The sequence below is a fragment of the Gorilla gorilla genome, chromosome 3, assembly GCF_029281585.2.
Source record: "Gorilla gorilla gorilla isolate KB3781 chromosome 3, NHGRI_mGorGor1-v2.1_pri, whole genome shotgun sequence".
NCBI lineage: Eukaryota > Metazoa > Chordata > Mammalia > Primates > Hominidae > Gorilla > Gorilla gorilla.
The window spans coordinates 12,965,931-12,979,640 of record NC_073227.2 but is presented as its reverse complement, the minus strand read 5'-3'; the positions used below and the strand labels follow the sequence as shown (position 1 = coordinate 12,979,640).

The window sequence follows — 13,710 nt, the reverse complement described above, 5'->3', positions numbered from 1 at the left end:
GAAGTTCCTTTGTAGAAAAAGGACTTCGAAAAGCGGGGTATGCAGTGGTCAGTGATAATGGAATACTCGAAAGTAATCCCCTCACTCCAGGAACTAGCGCTCAGCTGGCAGAACTAATAGCCCTCACTCAGGCACTAAAATTAGGAGAAGGAAAAAGGGTAAATATATACACAGACTCTAAGAATGCTTACCTAGTCCTCCATGCCCACTCAGCAATATGGAGAGAAAGGGAATTCCTAACTTCCGAGGGAACACCTATCAAACCTCAGGAAGCCATTAGGAGATTACTATTGGCTGTACAGAAACCTAAAGAGGTGGCAGTCTTACACTGCCGGGGTGATCAGAAAGGAAAGGAAAGGGAAATAGAAGGGAACTGCGAAGCGGATACTGAAGCCAAAAGAGCCGCAAGGTGGGACCCTCCATTAGAAATGCTTATAGAAGGACCCCTAGTATGGGGTAATCCCCTGTAGGAAACCAAGCCCCAGTACTCAAAAGAAATAGAATGGGGAACCTCACGAGGACATAGTTTCCTCCCCTCAGGATGGCTAGCCACCGAAGAAGGAAAAATACTTTTGCCTGCAGCTAACCAATTGAAATTACTTAAAACCCTTCATCAGACCTTTCACTTAGGCATTGATAGCACCTATCAGACGGCCAAATCATTATTAACTGGATCAGGACTTTTCAAAACTATCAAGCAGATAGTCAGGGCCTATGAAGTGTGGCAAAGAAATAATCCCCTGCCTTATCGCCAAGCTCCTTCAGGAGAACAAAGAACAGGCCATTACCCAGGAGAAGACTGGCAACTAGATTTTACCCACATGCCCAAATCTCAGGGATTTCAGTATCTACTAGTCTGGATAGATACTTTCACTGGTTGGGAGGAGGCCTTTCCTTGTAGGACAGAAAAGGCCGAAGAGGTAATAAAGGCACTAATTCATGAAATAATTCCCAGATTCGGACTTCCCCAAGACTTACAGAGTGACAATGGCCCCGCTTTCAAGGCTGCAGTAACCCAGGGAGTATCGCAGACGTTAGTTAGGCATACAATATCACTTACACTGCGCCTGGAGGCCACAATCCTCAGGGAAGGTCGAGAAAATGAACGAAACACTCAAACAACATCTAAAAAAGCTAACTCAGGAAACTCACCTCGCATGGCCTGCTCTGTTGCCTATAGCCTTATTAAGAATACAAAACTCCCCCCAAAAAGCAGGACTTAGCCCATACGAAATGCTGTATGGACAGCCCTTCCTAACCAATGACCTTGTGCTTGACCGAGAGATGGCCAATTTAGTTGCAGACATCACCTCCTTAGCCAAATATCAACAAGTTCTTAAAACATTACAGGGAACCTGTACCCGAGAGGAGGGAAAGGAATTCCACCCTGGTAACATGGTATTAGTCAAGTCCCTTCCCTCTAAGTCCCCACCCCTAGATACATACTGGGAAGGACCCTACCCAGTCATTTTATCTACCCTGAGTGCAGTTAAAGTGTCTGCAGTGGAGTCTTAGACACATCAAACCCTGGATACCACCAAAGGAACCCAAAAATTCAGGAGACAACTCTAGCTATTCCTGTGAACCTCTAGAGGATCTGCACCTGCTCTTCAAGCGACAACTGCGAGGAAAGTAACTGCAATCGTAGAGCTCCATGGCCCCACCTGTCGTATTTTTCTCTTTACTGTTGTCTTACCCCCCTTTCACTATCACCGCACCCCCTCCATGCCGCTACACTACCAGTAGCTCCCCTTACCAAGAGCTTCTATGGAGAATGCGGCTTCCCAGAAATATTGACGCCCCATTGTATAGGAGTTTTTCTAAAGGAAACCCCACTTTCACCATCCACACCCATATGCCCCTGTACTTCAAGCCATACATTTCAATCCCTGTGTCTTTAACCTCCTTGTTAAGTTTGTCTCTTCCAGAATCAAAGCTGTAAAACTACAAATGTTCTTCAAATGGAGCCCCAGATGCAGTCCATGACTAGATCTACCGTGGACCCCTGGACTGGCCTGCAAACCCATGCTCCGATGTTGATGACATCGAAGGCACCACTCCCGAGGAAATCTCAACTGCATGACCCCTACTACGCCCCAATTCAGCAGGAAGCAGTTAGAGCGGTCATCGGCCAACCTCCCCAACAGCACTTGGGTTTTCCTGTTGAGAGGGGGGACTAAGAAACAGGACTAGCTGGATTTCCTAGGCCGACTAAGAATTCCTAAGCCTAGCTGGGGAAGGTGACCACACCCACCTTTAAACATGGGGCTTGTAACTCAGCTCACACCAGACAAATCAGGTAGTAAAGAGAGCTCACTAAAATACCAATGAGGCTAAAAACAGGTGGTAAACAAATAATCAGATCATCTGTCGCCTGAGAGCACAGGGGGAGGGACAATGATCAGGATATAAACCCAGGCATTCAAGCCGAATCGGGCAACCCTCTTTGGGTCCCCTCCCATTGCATGGGAGCTCTGTTTTCACTATATTAAATCTTGCAACTGCACACTCTTCTGGTCCATGTTTGTTCCGGTTTGAGCTGAGCTTTTGCTTGCCATCCACCACTGCTGATCGCCACTGTCGCAGACCCCCCCGCTGACTTCCACTCCCCCTCCAGATCCAGCAGGGTGTCCACTGCGCTTCTGATCCAGTGAGGCATCGGTTGCTGCTCCCAGGCTAGAGACTCGCCATTGTTCCTGCACAGCTAAGTGCCTGGGTTCATCCTAATTGAGGTAAACACTAGTCGCTGGGTTCCACAGTTCTCTTCCATGACCCACAGCTTCTAATAGAGCTATAACACTCACCGCATGGCCCAAGGTTCCATTCCTTGGAATCCATGAGGCCAAGAACCCCAGGTCAGAGAGCAAGGCCTTGCTGCCATTGGGAGCGGCCCGCCACCACCCTGGGAGCAAAGACTGGCCAGTAACAATGCCTTGCTAGGGCCCAGCGTCTAGACAAGGTCTACTGTCTGGGCTGCTGCATTCCAAATACGGCGACACCTGGCTAGTGCCCAGGGTCTACTGTCTAGGCTGCTGCATTCCAAATATGGTGATGTCTGCCTAGTGCCCAGGGTCTACTGTCTGAGGCTACTGTCATCCAAATACAGTGACGCCTGCCTAGTGCCCAGGGTCTACCGTCTAGGCTGCTGTCATTCACATGAGACGCTTGGAGCAGTTTCTGGTAAGGAAGTGGGGCTTCAAGATCACTATTCTGGCAACAGCTGCCTCCAGTCTTCTCTGCGATGTCGATCACTTCCCTTTCCTGAACAGCTGCCTAGTTCAATGTGTAAAGTCCTCCGAACGCCCAGCACGTGGGCCACCGGCCCTCCTGGCCCCTGCTCTGGGTAACCCTGGCCCCCCCGCCCGCGAATCCGCACAGCCCCCACACCCCGGGCCTGGCACTTTCAGTGCCCCCGCTCCCGCCCCGCCGCGTCCGCACCCCTAGGGCTAACGCAGCCTCCACCTTCGGGCTCCGCGGTCCTCGCTGCTCTGCACCGTCCAACTCACCCAGCAGGCGCTCAGGTGATGCCTGTCGGCCCGCGACCGACTGGGAGTACTAGGACTAGGGGCCCGCACAGCGCAGCTGTCTCTGGCCTGGCCCCACTGCTCCCCACCCACGCCTCTCGGCCTCCGTCCGTCCCATGGGCGGGGCGGAGCCGCGGGCGCCCTGACGTCATCGAACCGCGCCACCCTCGTTGCCCTGGAAACGCGGACGCCGCTGCCACCCGGGCGGGCTGGAAGCCGAAGCTTCGCCAGGCGCTCCCGGGCACTCTTGGCTTCTCTGCCTTTAGGCAAGGCCTGGCTGACCGACTCTGGCGAGTCGCTGCCCTCTTGGAGCGCCGTAGTTCTGAGACGCAGTTCACACCGCGGCCCTTCCTGGGGCCCACTCCAAGGCTACTGGATCAGGACCCCCAGTCTGGGGCCCGGCATTTTCAAATTAATCAGCAGGCTCTACGTGGTGGCTCATGCCTGTAATCCCAGCGCTTTCGGAGGCCGAGGCAGGAGGATCGCTTGAGGCCAGGAGTTTGAGACCAGCCTGGGCAACATGGTAAGACCTGGCATGCCCAAGAGCTTGCTGAAGTTTGAGAACCGTGGTTCTGCAGAGTTTCTCAGAGAGCCCCTAGTGGAAGTGGGCCCTCATTGACCAGAGCAGCAACCAGCTCAATCACCCACCCTTTACTTGTCTTTCTTTGTCTCACACTTTCCACTTCCTCACTCGTGCACTCCGAGATCAGCTCCATTTTCAATTACCTGCACCCAAAGCCTCGTCTCAAGGTCTGTTTGGGGAGATCCAAACTAAGACACACACACCTCTTATGAAATTTACAGAGACAGTGTTGTACCTGAGCGAGTTAGAGAAAACGCCACACTTTGAGACGAATTAAGAGTGCATTTATTTAGCCGGCGGCCAAGAGACAGCTAACGCTTAAAGTTCTCTCGGCCCCGAAGAAGGAAGGGGCTAGATTTTCTTTTATACTTTGGTTTAGAAAGGGGAGGGGAGTCTACTTAAAACAATTTTACAGAAATAAAGTAGGCAAAAAAGTTAAAAGGATAAATGGTTACAGGAAAGTAAACAGTTCCAGGTGCAGGGGCTTTAAGACTATTACAAGGTGATAGACGCGGGGCTTTGGGCGTTATCAATCAGACGAATTCCTGGGAATTGCGGATATTGCTCGCCACAGTATCTTATCAGTTAATTGCATTCTTGGATGTGCTGGGAGTCAGCTTGCACAAGTTAAGTCCTTGAGGAAGGGGCTGCCAGCGAAAGAGCCAAGATGGAGTCTGTCTGGCTCTCTTAGCGAAGGGAGAGTTAATTCAGGTGGAAACAAGGCTAGGTGATTAAAGGAAAAGGGAGAGTCTAAAAACAGGGTTAGTAAAAACAAGGTTGGGCATTACAACAGAATCAACTAGACTTAGCGATTTGCCATGTAAAGAACAAGGAAGAGCCAGGCGTTGTGCGCCATGGTTCTCTCATCTGCAGTCCCAACTACTCGTGAGGCTGAGGCTGGAGAATCACTTGAGCCCAGGAGTTTGAGTCTAGCCTGGGCAACATAGTGAGACTCTGCGTTAAAAAAAAAAAAAAAGTGAAAAAAGCACAAGGAAAACTAAATCCAAAGGTTTGCATTTATAGGGAACTAAAAGATGGGCAGTGCAGCTCAGTTATGGGGAGGAGAAAGATAAGTACAATTTTAAATGTGTGTCAAGTTTAAGATGTTGGTAGGACATCTGGGTGGGGATACTCAGGTCATGTTTGGAAATTCTGTCTACTTCTGTTCTACTCTGAAATACCTTCTCCTTGATTCCATGGCAACATTTTTCTTCATAGTTATTACTCTTATTTAAACAGACATATAATTATGGGTATCAGTGGGAGCATCCGATTGCAAAAGCAGAAGGAAGGGACTGAACGATCATTTCGGGCCTGGCAGGTACCCTGCTAAGCAGTTGGAAGTGATCCTTAGTCTAGACTAGCCTTCCCAGCCAGGGGTCTATTGTGTTGTTGCAAAGGTCCCTGAATCCCCAGGAGCAACCAGGATTGCCTGAAGACAAAGCAATCATGGTCTAATAAAAAATACACGCCACTGTTTTTCAAATCTTTGGAGATACCGTTGAGAGTAATAAAATAACCATTTATTGCAGAACTCACACCTCCTTTAGGTCACAATTTCTGCCAAAATTACAACTACTAATCAATTGGGTTCACATGTGTTACTGACATTAGAAAAACATCTTTCGGCTGGGTGTGGTGGCTCACACCTATAATCCTAGCACTTTGGGAGGCCGAGGTGGGCAGATCACTTGAGGTCAGGAGTTTGAGACCAGCCTGGCCAACATGGTGAAACCCCATCTCTACTAAAAATACAAAAATTAGCTGGGCATGGTGGCGGGCGCCTGTAATCCCAGCTACTTGGGAGGCTGAGGCAAGAGAATCGCCTGAACTCAGGAGGTAGAGGTTGCAGTGAGCCAAGGTAGCACCATTGCACTGCAGCCTGGGTGACAAGAGTGAAACTCCATCTCAAAAAATAAAAATAAAAATATCTTCCCACTGGGAAATGATTTGGGTCCATCGCAGGAGTGAGAGGGAGAGGGAAGCCATTTCTAGGTAGACACTGGAAGGCAGGCTAAAGGGGAAGAGCTCAGGGCATCTGGTGGCCAGTACAGGTAAGAGACAAGGGCCTGAGATAAGGCCATCTTGGTGGAGCTGGAGGGTGGAGAGGGAGCTGAGTGGCTTTTTATTGTTGGTTCTATTTAAGTTAGGGCATCATCACAAAATGACATGGAGAAAACAAAGCACAGGTTTCCAGCCTTGGCCAGGTCCTCAGGTTCCCCTCCCTTCTCTGCCTGTCCCTTTTCGCCCTCCTCTTTTCACACTTGTCTTCCTCTACCCTCTGGCTTGTCAGGGCTGGCCTGTAGCAAGTTTTGGCCCCCTGACTTCACTCTCTCCATTTAGTTTCCCAGATTGGCATCTGCAGGTAAGACTGTAGTTCTCAGCTTTGACCGTGGCTTCACCTTGGGGCCACCTTCTGGCATTTGCCTGCTCATGCTGTAGCACTCTCCATCCACCGTGCTCCTCTCCTGGGCCTGAGGACACTGCTGACCTGCATCTGACAGGGAACACGGGCCTCTCTGTGAGTCAGGGTGGTGGGGAGGTAGGAAGAGAGGAAGGGGTCATGCTACGCTCTGTTGTATTGTTGGGACCTGGGTGGATGGAGATGCCACTGGGACTGGCATCAAGGGAGCAAATTTGTGGAAAAAAATAAAGGAATTTGGCTTTATACATGTTTGTCAGCTATTTCTGGGTGAAACCACCAGGAGCTGCACGTGGACCCCTAGTGTGAACAGTAGGGGTGGGGTGAGTGTCATCGGTAACTCAGTGGACAATGACCCACGGGAGCACTGTCATAGGGCCTCACCCACCCCCTCTCTTGTTATTCTTGACTTCTGTCCCACTTCTGCTCCCTTCGGCACACCCATTCCCTGCTCAGTTTTAGACCTTGGTGCTATTGACTGTCGTTGGCCATTGCTGTTATGTGCACACATTGTTAAAGCCAAAGTTGCCTCCCACCCTCCAGTCATTTGTCTCCATTTATCCCTTCTGTCTTTCCCACCACCACCTCCCTGGCTGGTTCTGCATTCCCAGAAGAGCGGCTGGAAGAAGTCACCAGGTCCTTGGGAAGGGAATGGGTTCTGATGATTCGGCACCAAGAATGATCCATCACAGCTCGGCCACAGTCGTCACCACCACCCAGCAGCCACCTCACTTCCCCTAGTCACATCACATTAAGTGGTAGGCAGCTGAAAATGGTGTTGGGAAAGAGTTGTGGAACATAAATGTGGTTTTGTACAAGATGCACATACAAATGGCTGTCCCTATGGCAAATGTTACCGGCTTGAGCCAATGAATTTTTTTTTTCGAGATGGAGTCTCGCTCTGTTGCGACTGGAGTGCAGTGGTGCCATCTCGGCTCACTGCAAGCTCTGCCTCCCGGGTTCAAGCCATTCTCCTGCCTTAGCGTCCCGAGTAGCTGGGACTACAGGCGCCCACCACCACGCCCGGCTAATTTTTTGTATTTTTAGTAGAGACGGGTTTTCACCGTGTTAGCCAGGATAGTCTCGATCTCCTGACCTTGTGATCCACCCACCTCGGCCTCCCAATGTGCTGGGATTGCAGGCGTGAGCCACCGCGCCCGGCCTGATTTTTTTTTTAAATTATAAACCCAACATATTGAATTTAACGGGTTTCTATGCTGTTAAGGTCTTGGCATCAGATGGGTTTCTGGCTGAGGCCCTGGAAGGTAATGGGGGCTGCTGTGAAGTGGCTGGAGCCATCATTCTGATCAGCACAACAGGGCTGCCACTCAGGGCGCTCAGAGCAGCCAGGGACTTCCGGTTGGAGCCTCCACTGCTGCTTCTCGAGTTCCACGCAGCTTCCAGCACTTAGATGCTGACAACTCAGAATGGAGGGGCTTTAAGGGTCCCAGGTGAGTGTCTCTAGTGCTGCATTGTTCAACAGTAGCCCCTAGCCTCATGTGGCTACTTAAATGTGCAGTAGTTAAATACATTCAATTTCCCATAAATCTAATTTAAATCAGTTCCCTAGTTGCGCCAGCTGCACTCAAGTGCGGGTCAGTAGCCAAAAGTAACTACTGTATTGGACAGTGCAGACATAGAACATTGCCATTATCACAGAAAGTCCTACAGGACAGTGCTATGTAGACACTATTTCCAGCCCCAGGCAGTGGGTCAGATCCTTGATCTAAGCCTGGATATCTCCAGCTTTCTCCCTGTTCCCTGGACTCAGCAGCCTCTGGCTGGGGCCTGCTTCCCCAAAGGGAAACAGTCTGAGATAGTTCTGCCATCTGCACCATTCTCCTGACAGGCTCCCTAATCTCAGTGACTGTTTCATTCAGCAGTTATTCACTATGAGATTATACTGGATTAGGGTTGGCCCTAATCCAATATGAATGTTGCCCTTATTAGAAGAAGAAAAGAGATTTGGAGAAACAAGAACACCACGTAACCATGGAGGCAGAGATTGAAGTGCTGGAGGCACAGGTCAAGGAATGCCAATGATTGCTGGCAACCACCACAAACTAGGAGAGACGAATGGATTCTCAGAGCCTTTAGAACTATGAGAGAATAAATGTGTGTTGTTTTAAGCCACCAAACTTATGGTAATTTGTTATGGAAGCCCTGGAAAACTAAGATAGCATAAAAATCAATTACTGTATGTGATCAAACACTGAATGGGCGAGGGTGGGCCGGTGTGTCTGGGAGGATATGTCGCATTTGCCTTTTACTTAATTCTACCAACATTTGGTCTGTGCTTTTCTCCTAATAAATCACATGATTTGAGTTAGTTTTCACCTTTCTTACTCCGACAGAGATCCTTTAGGGAATGGCAAAATCCCAATGGAGGGATTAACGTACAAAAGTAATTAAGAATATTGGAGGTTTTTGGATTTTACTAGAGATTCTGCAGACCAGCTGCTGATGATGTTGGGCTAAATTGGCAGTATCCAACCTTCTCTGTTCCTCCTGGGGACATGTAGTAAGGAAGAAGACCACTACTACTACTGCTGCCCTCCTCCCCCAAACCTTGTCTAGTTCATAAGACAGGAGGAAAGAGAGAAAGCAAAAAGTTAGAAAGAAACAAAAGTAAGATAAATAGCCAGACCACCTTGGCACCACCACCTGGCCCTAGGAGTTAAAATAATAATAATAATAATAATATCAACCCCTGACCTAAACTACTTGTGTTATCTGTAAATTCCAGACATTGTATGAAAAAAGCATTGCAAAACTTTCTGTTCTGTTAGCTGATTCATGTAGCCCCCAGTCACGTTTCCCACGCTTGCTCGATTTATCACGACCCTTTCACGTGGACCCCTTAAAGTCGTAAGCCTTTAAACAGGCCAAGAATTTCTTTTTTGGGGAGCTCAGCTCTTAAGACGCAAGTCTGCCGATGCTCCCGGCCGAACAAACCTCTTCCTTCTTTAATCCGGTGTCTGAGGAGTTTTGTCTGTGGCTTGTCCTGCTACAGTAGGTGACAGATGACTTTCATCCCTCATGGGACAACGTTACATCATTCTTATGAAACAGCCATGGCTGCACTCAGACTTAGGAAGGCACTGGCTGTAATGCCAGCACTAAAAGCAAACCAGAACCCAAGTGGAGAAAAGTTAGCTTTCATAAGAGGACTCATCTTTTACGTTCACAAACTTAGGCTCCCTGACTTTCATCGGTAATCAGTACTGAGGACAATGCGTTCCACACCCGCTGGCTGGCTGATGTTTGATTCTGTAACTATACCACGTCCAGAATTCTCTCAAAAGGGAATCAAACACAGGTCAAATTCCTCACCCACACACTCCACAGTTCAACCCCTGCCAGGGAAACCAAAAGCAGGAAAGGATCTCCAGCGGTGCCATTCTCATTTCTGGTCCCAGCACCCCGCCTCCATGACGTCAACGCGCCGCGCCACCCGGCTGCGTCATCTCGGCGCGCCGCTGCCAGGGCTGTACACCTGCTGGCTGCCATGGCTGAGGTGGGCCGTACTGGGATCAGCTACCCAGGCGCGCTTCTCCCACGGGGCTTCTGGGCTGCTGTCGAAGTGTGGCTGGAGAGGCCGCAGGTGGCAAACAAACGGCTTTGCGGCGCCCGCCTGGAGGCCCGCTGGAGCGCCGCCCTGCCCTGCGCCGAGGCCCGCGGCCCCGGGACTAGCGCAGGCTCGGAGCAGAAGGAGCGGGGTCCGGGACCCGGCCAGGGTTCCCCCGGAGGGGGCCCGGGTCCCAGGTCGCTATCAGGACCCGAGCAGGGCACGGCATGTTGTGAACTTGAGGAAGCCCAGGGCCAGTGCCAGCAAGAGGAGGCACAGAGGGAAGCCGCCTCAGTGCCCCTGAGGGACTCCGGGCACCCCGGCGATGCTGAAGGAAGGGAGGGCGACTTCCCCGCCGCAGATCTGGATTCGCTCTGGGAGGATTTCTCCCGAAGTCTCGCCCGTGGCAATTCGGAGATGCTGGCCTTCCTCACCTGCTCCGGGGCGGGATCGCAGCCAGACGCGCAGCGTGAGCTCGACGTGGTTCTCAGAACCGTCATCCCGAAAACTAGCCCACATTGCCCCCTTACAACTCCCAGGAGGGAAATAGTCGTGCAAGGTAAGAGTGTTTTGATAGTGGACGGATACGATTAGATAAAAAAGCATTCATAGAACCTCGGGTCAATGAAAAAGTCCTAAGGGTACTAGTTCCTCTGCGATGTCCTAGGGTGGTTGTTAGGTGTTTGATAGTTTTTTGAGTGGGCGCATAGAAATGTGTGTCCTTAGTACAGAAGATGGGATAATTGATTGGGGTGGTGTCTGGAAGGCTTCAAAGAGACAGTGAAGGACTAGCTGGATATTGCGTAATACCTAGGAATTTAGCAGGTAAAGCTGTAGGTGTAAAAGTGTTGGGGACCAGCCTCAACACCACCCGTAGGGTACTCAAAGTCCGGTGGTGACGAAGGAATGAGACAAGACAGGTTAAGAGTGCATAAAGATTGGGGGCCAGGGGGCCAATTGCAAAATGGAGGCTGCAAAAGGCTCGGAGCTCTGGTCTCCACACTATTGAGTACAATCACTTAGATCTAAGAAGCGGACGTTCAGTGCGAAACGGTGAAAGGGAGACAGTGCATCATACATGTCATCTATAGCAGTGGCGGTTTAAATGAATCTCCTTTGTGCTCAAACAGCGTTATCTTTAACTTGTCGGAGAATAACTAGTGGGAGCGTGCTTAACTAGGAGCCTGCATGTCTGACCACATTGCAGTGATTCAAAGGAGTGTCTTTCTCCTTGAACACAGTATTTATAGGTAAGACAGTAGGTCTCGCCCAGAGCATGGGAACATCATGACAATAAGAAGGCTTTCCTCCTCAGAGGCCTCTTGTGGCTTTCCACAACTTATTGTCTCATATTTTTATGGCCAGTTTATACAGGCATGCCATAAGCCTTTTCCCCAACATAAAGAGAGCTATTTATGCTGAGACAAATAACTGTGAAAGAGCATAGAGACTGGATGGATGGGAACCTTAGACTAGTCCTCAGCGTTCGTTAAATCTCTGGCATTTATTTTTACTGCCCGTGACCTTGACACTTCAGCCTCAGCCACTCTTACCTGAAACTTTATTCAGCAGCATGTGTTTCGTATTGCCACTGTAACAAATTACTGTAAATTCATTGGTCAGTACAAAAAATTGGTTGTCTCAGTTCTGTAGGTCAGGAATCCCCATTGGCTCTGCTGGTTTCTCCGCTGTGGGTCTCTCTCACGAGGCCAAAATCAAACAGCCTGCCGGCTGGGCTCTTATTTGGAGGTTCTGGGAAGGAATCTGTTCTCAGGCTCATTCAGTTTGTTGGTAGAATCCAATTTTTTATGTAGGACTGGGGTCCTTGTTCCCTTGCTGGCTGTCAGTTGCTGGAGGCTTCTTTCTGGTTCTTTCATGCAGCTTCCTACATCTCAGAGCCAGCAATGGGGTTGAATCCCTCTCATACTTGGAATCTCTCTGCCGTCCTCTCCTGCTGCTTCTCTCCTCCGCCTCCAGCCAGAGAAAATTCTCTGCTCTTCGTGGCCCATGGAGTTAGGCCGGGCCCACCTGAATAATCCAGAGTACTCTCCCTCTTGAGGTCTGTAACCATAATCATGTTTGCAAGTGTCCCTTTTGCCATATAATACAGTATATTCACGAGTCCTGGGTATTACAGCATGGACACTTTTGGGAGGCTCTTCTGCCTACCTCAGGCAGCAATTGCTGGGAGGTACGTAGTCCCCTCTGATGGCTCCCAATACTGCCTGCCTCTGTGCCTTTGTAAGACTCTAGGTGTCCTCTCCTCCAGGGGGCCGCTCTGCCAGTCCAGTCTAGTTTAGGAGTTCTTCCAGCTCTTATCAACTGTGTTCTAATCTTAACCATTTTACGTTGTCCATCCACTGGACTGAGAGGATCGGAGAGGCAGTGCCCATGAGGACTTCATGTGTAGACTTCGCTGAACAGAGGGGCAGGACTGAATTTTTTCGTTTCTTCCTCTCAGGGAGGCAGTTTTCCCTCTCAACAAGGACTACGTTTTCAGGATTGCTTTCTATATTCAGTTCCCGCCAGGAAGGCTCACCAGAGGACTTGTATCCTCCATGGAATATAGACAGCCTGGCTTTGAATTTTGGTCTTGCCAATTATAAGCTGTATGGCTGTGGGCAGGTTATAGAGCCTCTCTGTGCCTCAGTGTCTTCATTTGTAAAATAGGATGATAATAACATATCTTAGAGTTGCTGGAAGAGTTAAATGGAATTAATACATTGTAAAGTGCTTAGAATAGTTCCTGGCACATGGTAAGTGCCTAATAAATGCTAGCTGCTGTTTGTGTGAAGTGGAGATGCTCTTGCAACTTTTGTATATTTCTTGGCCCTATTCTGGGTAAGATCACGAAGGTCTTAAGAGTAATGTGACTGTTTGAGACCAGCCTGGCCAACACGGTGAAACCCCGTCTCTACTAAAAATACAAAAAATTTAGCCAGGCGTAGTGGCAGGTGCCTGTAATCCCAGCTACTCAGGAGACTGAGGCAGAAGAATGACGTGAACCCGGTGGGTGGAGGTTGCAGTGAACCAAGATCGTGCCACTGCATTCCAGCCTGGGCAGCAGAGGGGGACTCAGTCTGAAAAAAAAAAAAAAGGAATGTGACTAAGAAATCTTAACTGTTAGTAGCAGGTGACAGGATGACACAGTGGTTAAGAACTTGGCTTTTTTAGTTAAAGAAGAGAATTCAGTTTGAGGCTATGTGGATTTGAGACAGATTACTTAATCTTTTGAACGCCTGGTTTTCTCATCTAGAACAGAGGTTTCAGTCGGGACAGTTTTGATTCTCAGAAGTTTGTCATTCAAACATCACATTTTCTCACTTATTTATGGGGTCTAAAAATCAAAACAATGGAACTCATGGACATAGAGAGTGGAAGGATGGTTACCAGAGGGTGGGAAGGGGAGTGGAGGGTTGGGGGAGAGGTGGGATGGTTAAAGTGTACAAAAAAAATAGAATATGAATAACACCTAGTATATGATATTCTAACGGGGGATTATAGTGAATAATAACTTAATTGTACTTTTTTTTTTTTTTTTGAGAGTAGTCTTGCTCTGTGGCCCAGGCTAGAGTGCAGTGGTGTGATCTCAGCTCATTGCAACCTCCGCCTC

The 13,710-nt window shown here is 49.3% G+C and overlaps 2 protein-coding genes across 11 annotated transcripts in view; one reads left to right on the top strand and one right to left on the bottom strand.

The window, feature by feature from the left end:
* Positions 1–3,665, bottom strand: part of ACOX3 (acyl-CoA oxidase 3, pristanoyl) — a 71,284-nt gene extending 67,619 nt beyond the window's left edge. The window contains exon 1 of one of the 3 annotated variants that reach the window (XM_019025516.4): positions 3,507–3,665. The gene's annotated coding sequence lies outside the window, so the exon portion shown is untranslated. Of the gene's footprint in view, positions 1–3,438 lie in introns of all 3 variants that reach the window. The other 2 variants (XM_019025517.4, XM_019025518.4) reach the window with 2 other exon arrangements.
* Positions 3,666–3,729: 64 nt separating this feature from the next.
* TRMT44 (tRNA methyltransferase 44 homolog) overlaps positions 3,730–13,710 on the top strand; it is a 79,792-nt gene continuing 69,811 nt past the window's right edge. For 5 of the 8 annotated variants that reach the window (XM_063705168.1, XM_055384430.2, XM_055384431.2 and 2 more), the window contains exon 1: positions 9,996–10,656. In XM_063705168.1, coding sequence (XP_063561238.1) covers positions 10,038–10,656 — 619 coding nt within the window. In that variant the 5' untranslated portion in view covers positions 9,996–10,037. Of the gene's footprint in view, positions 4,048–9,988; positions 10,657–13,710 lie in introns of those variants that run through there. The other 3 variants (XM_031010118.3, XM_019025519.4, XM_063705169.1) reach the window with 3 other exon arrangements.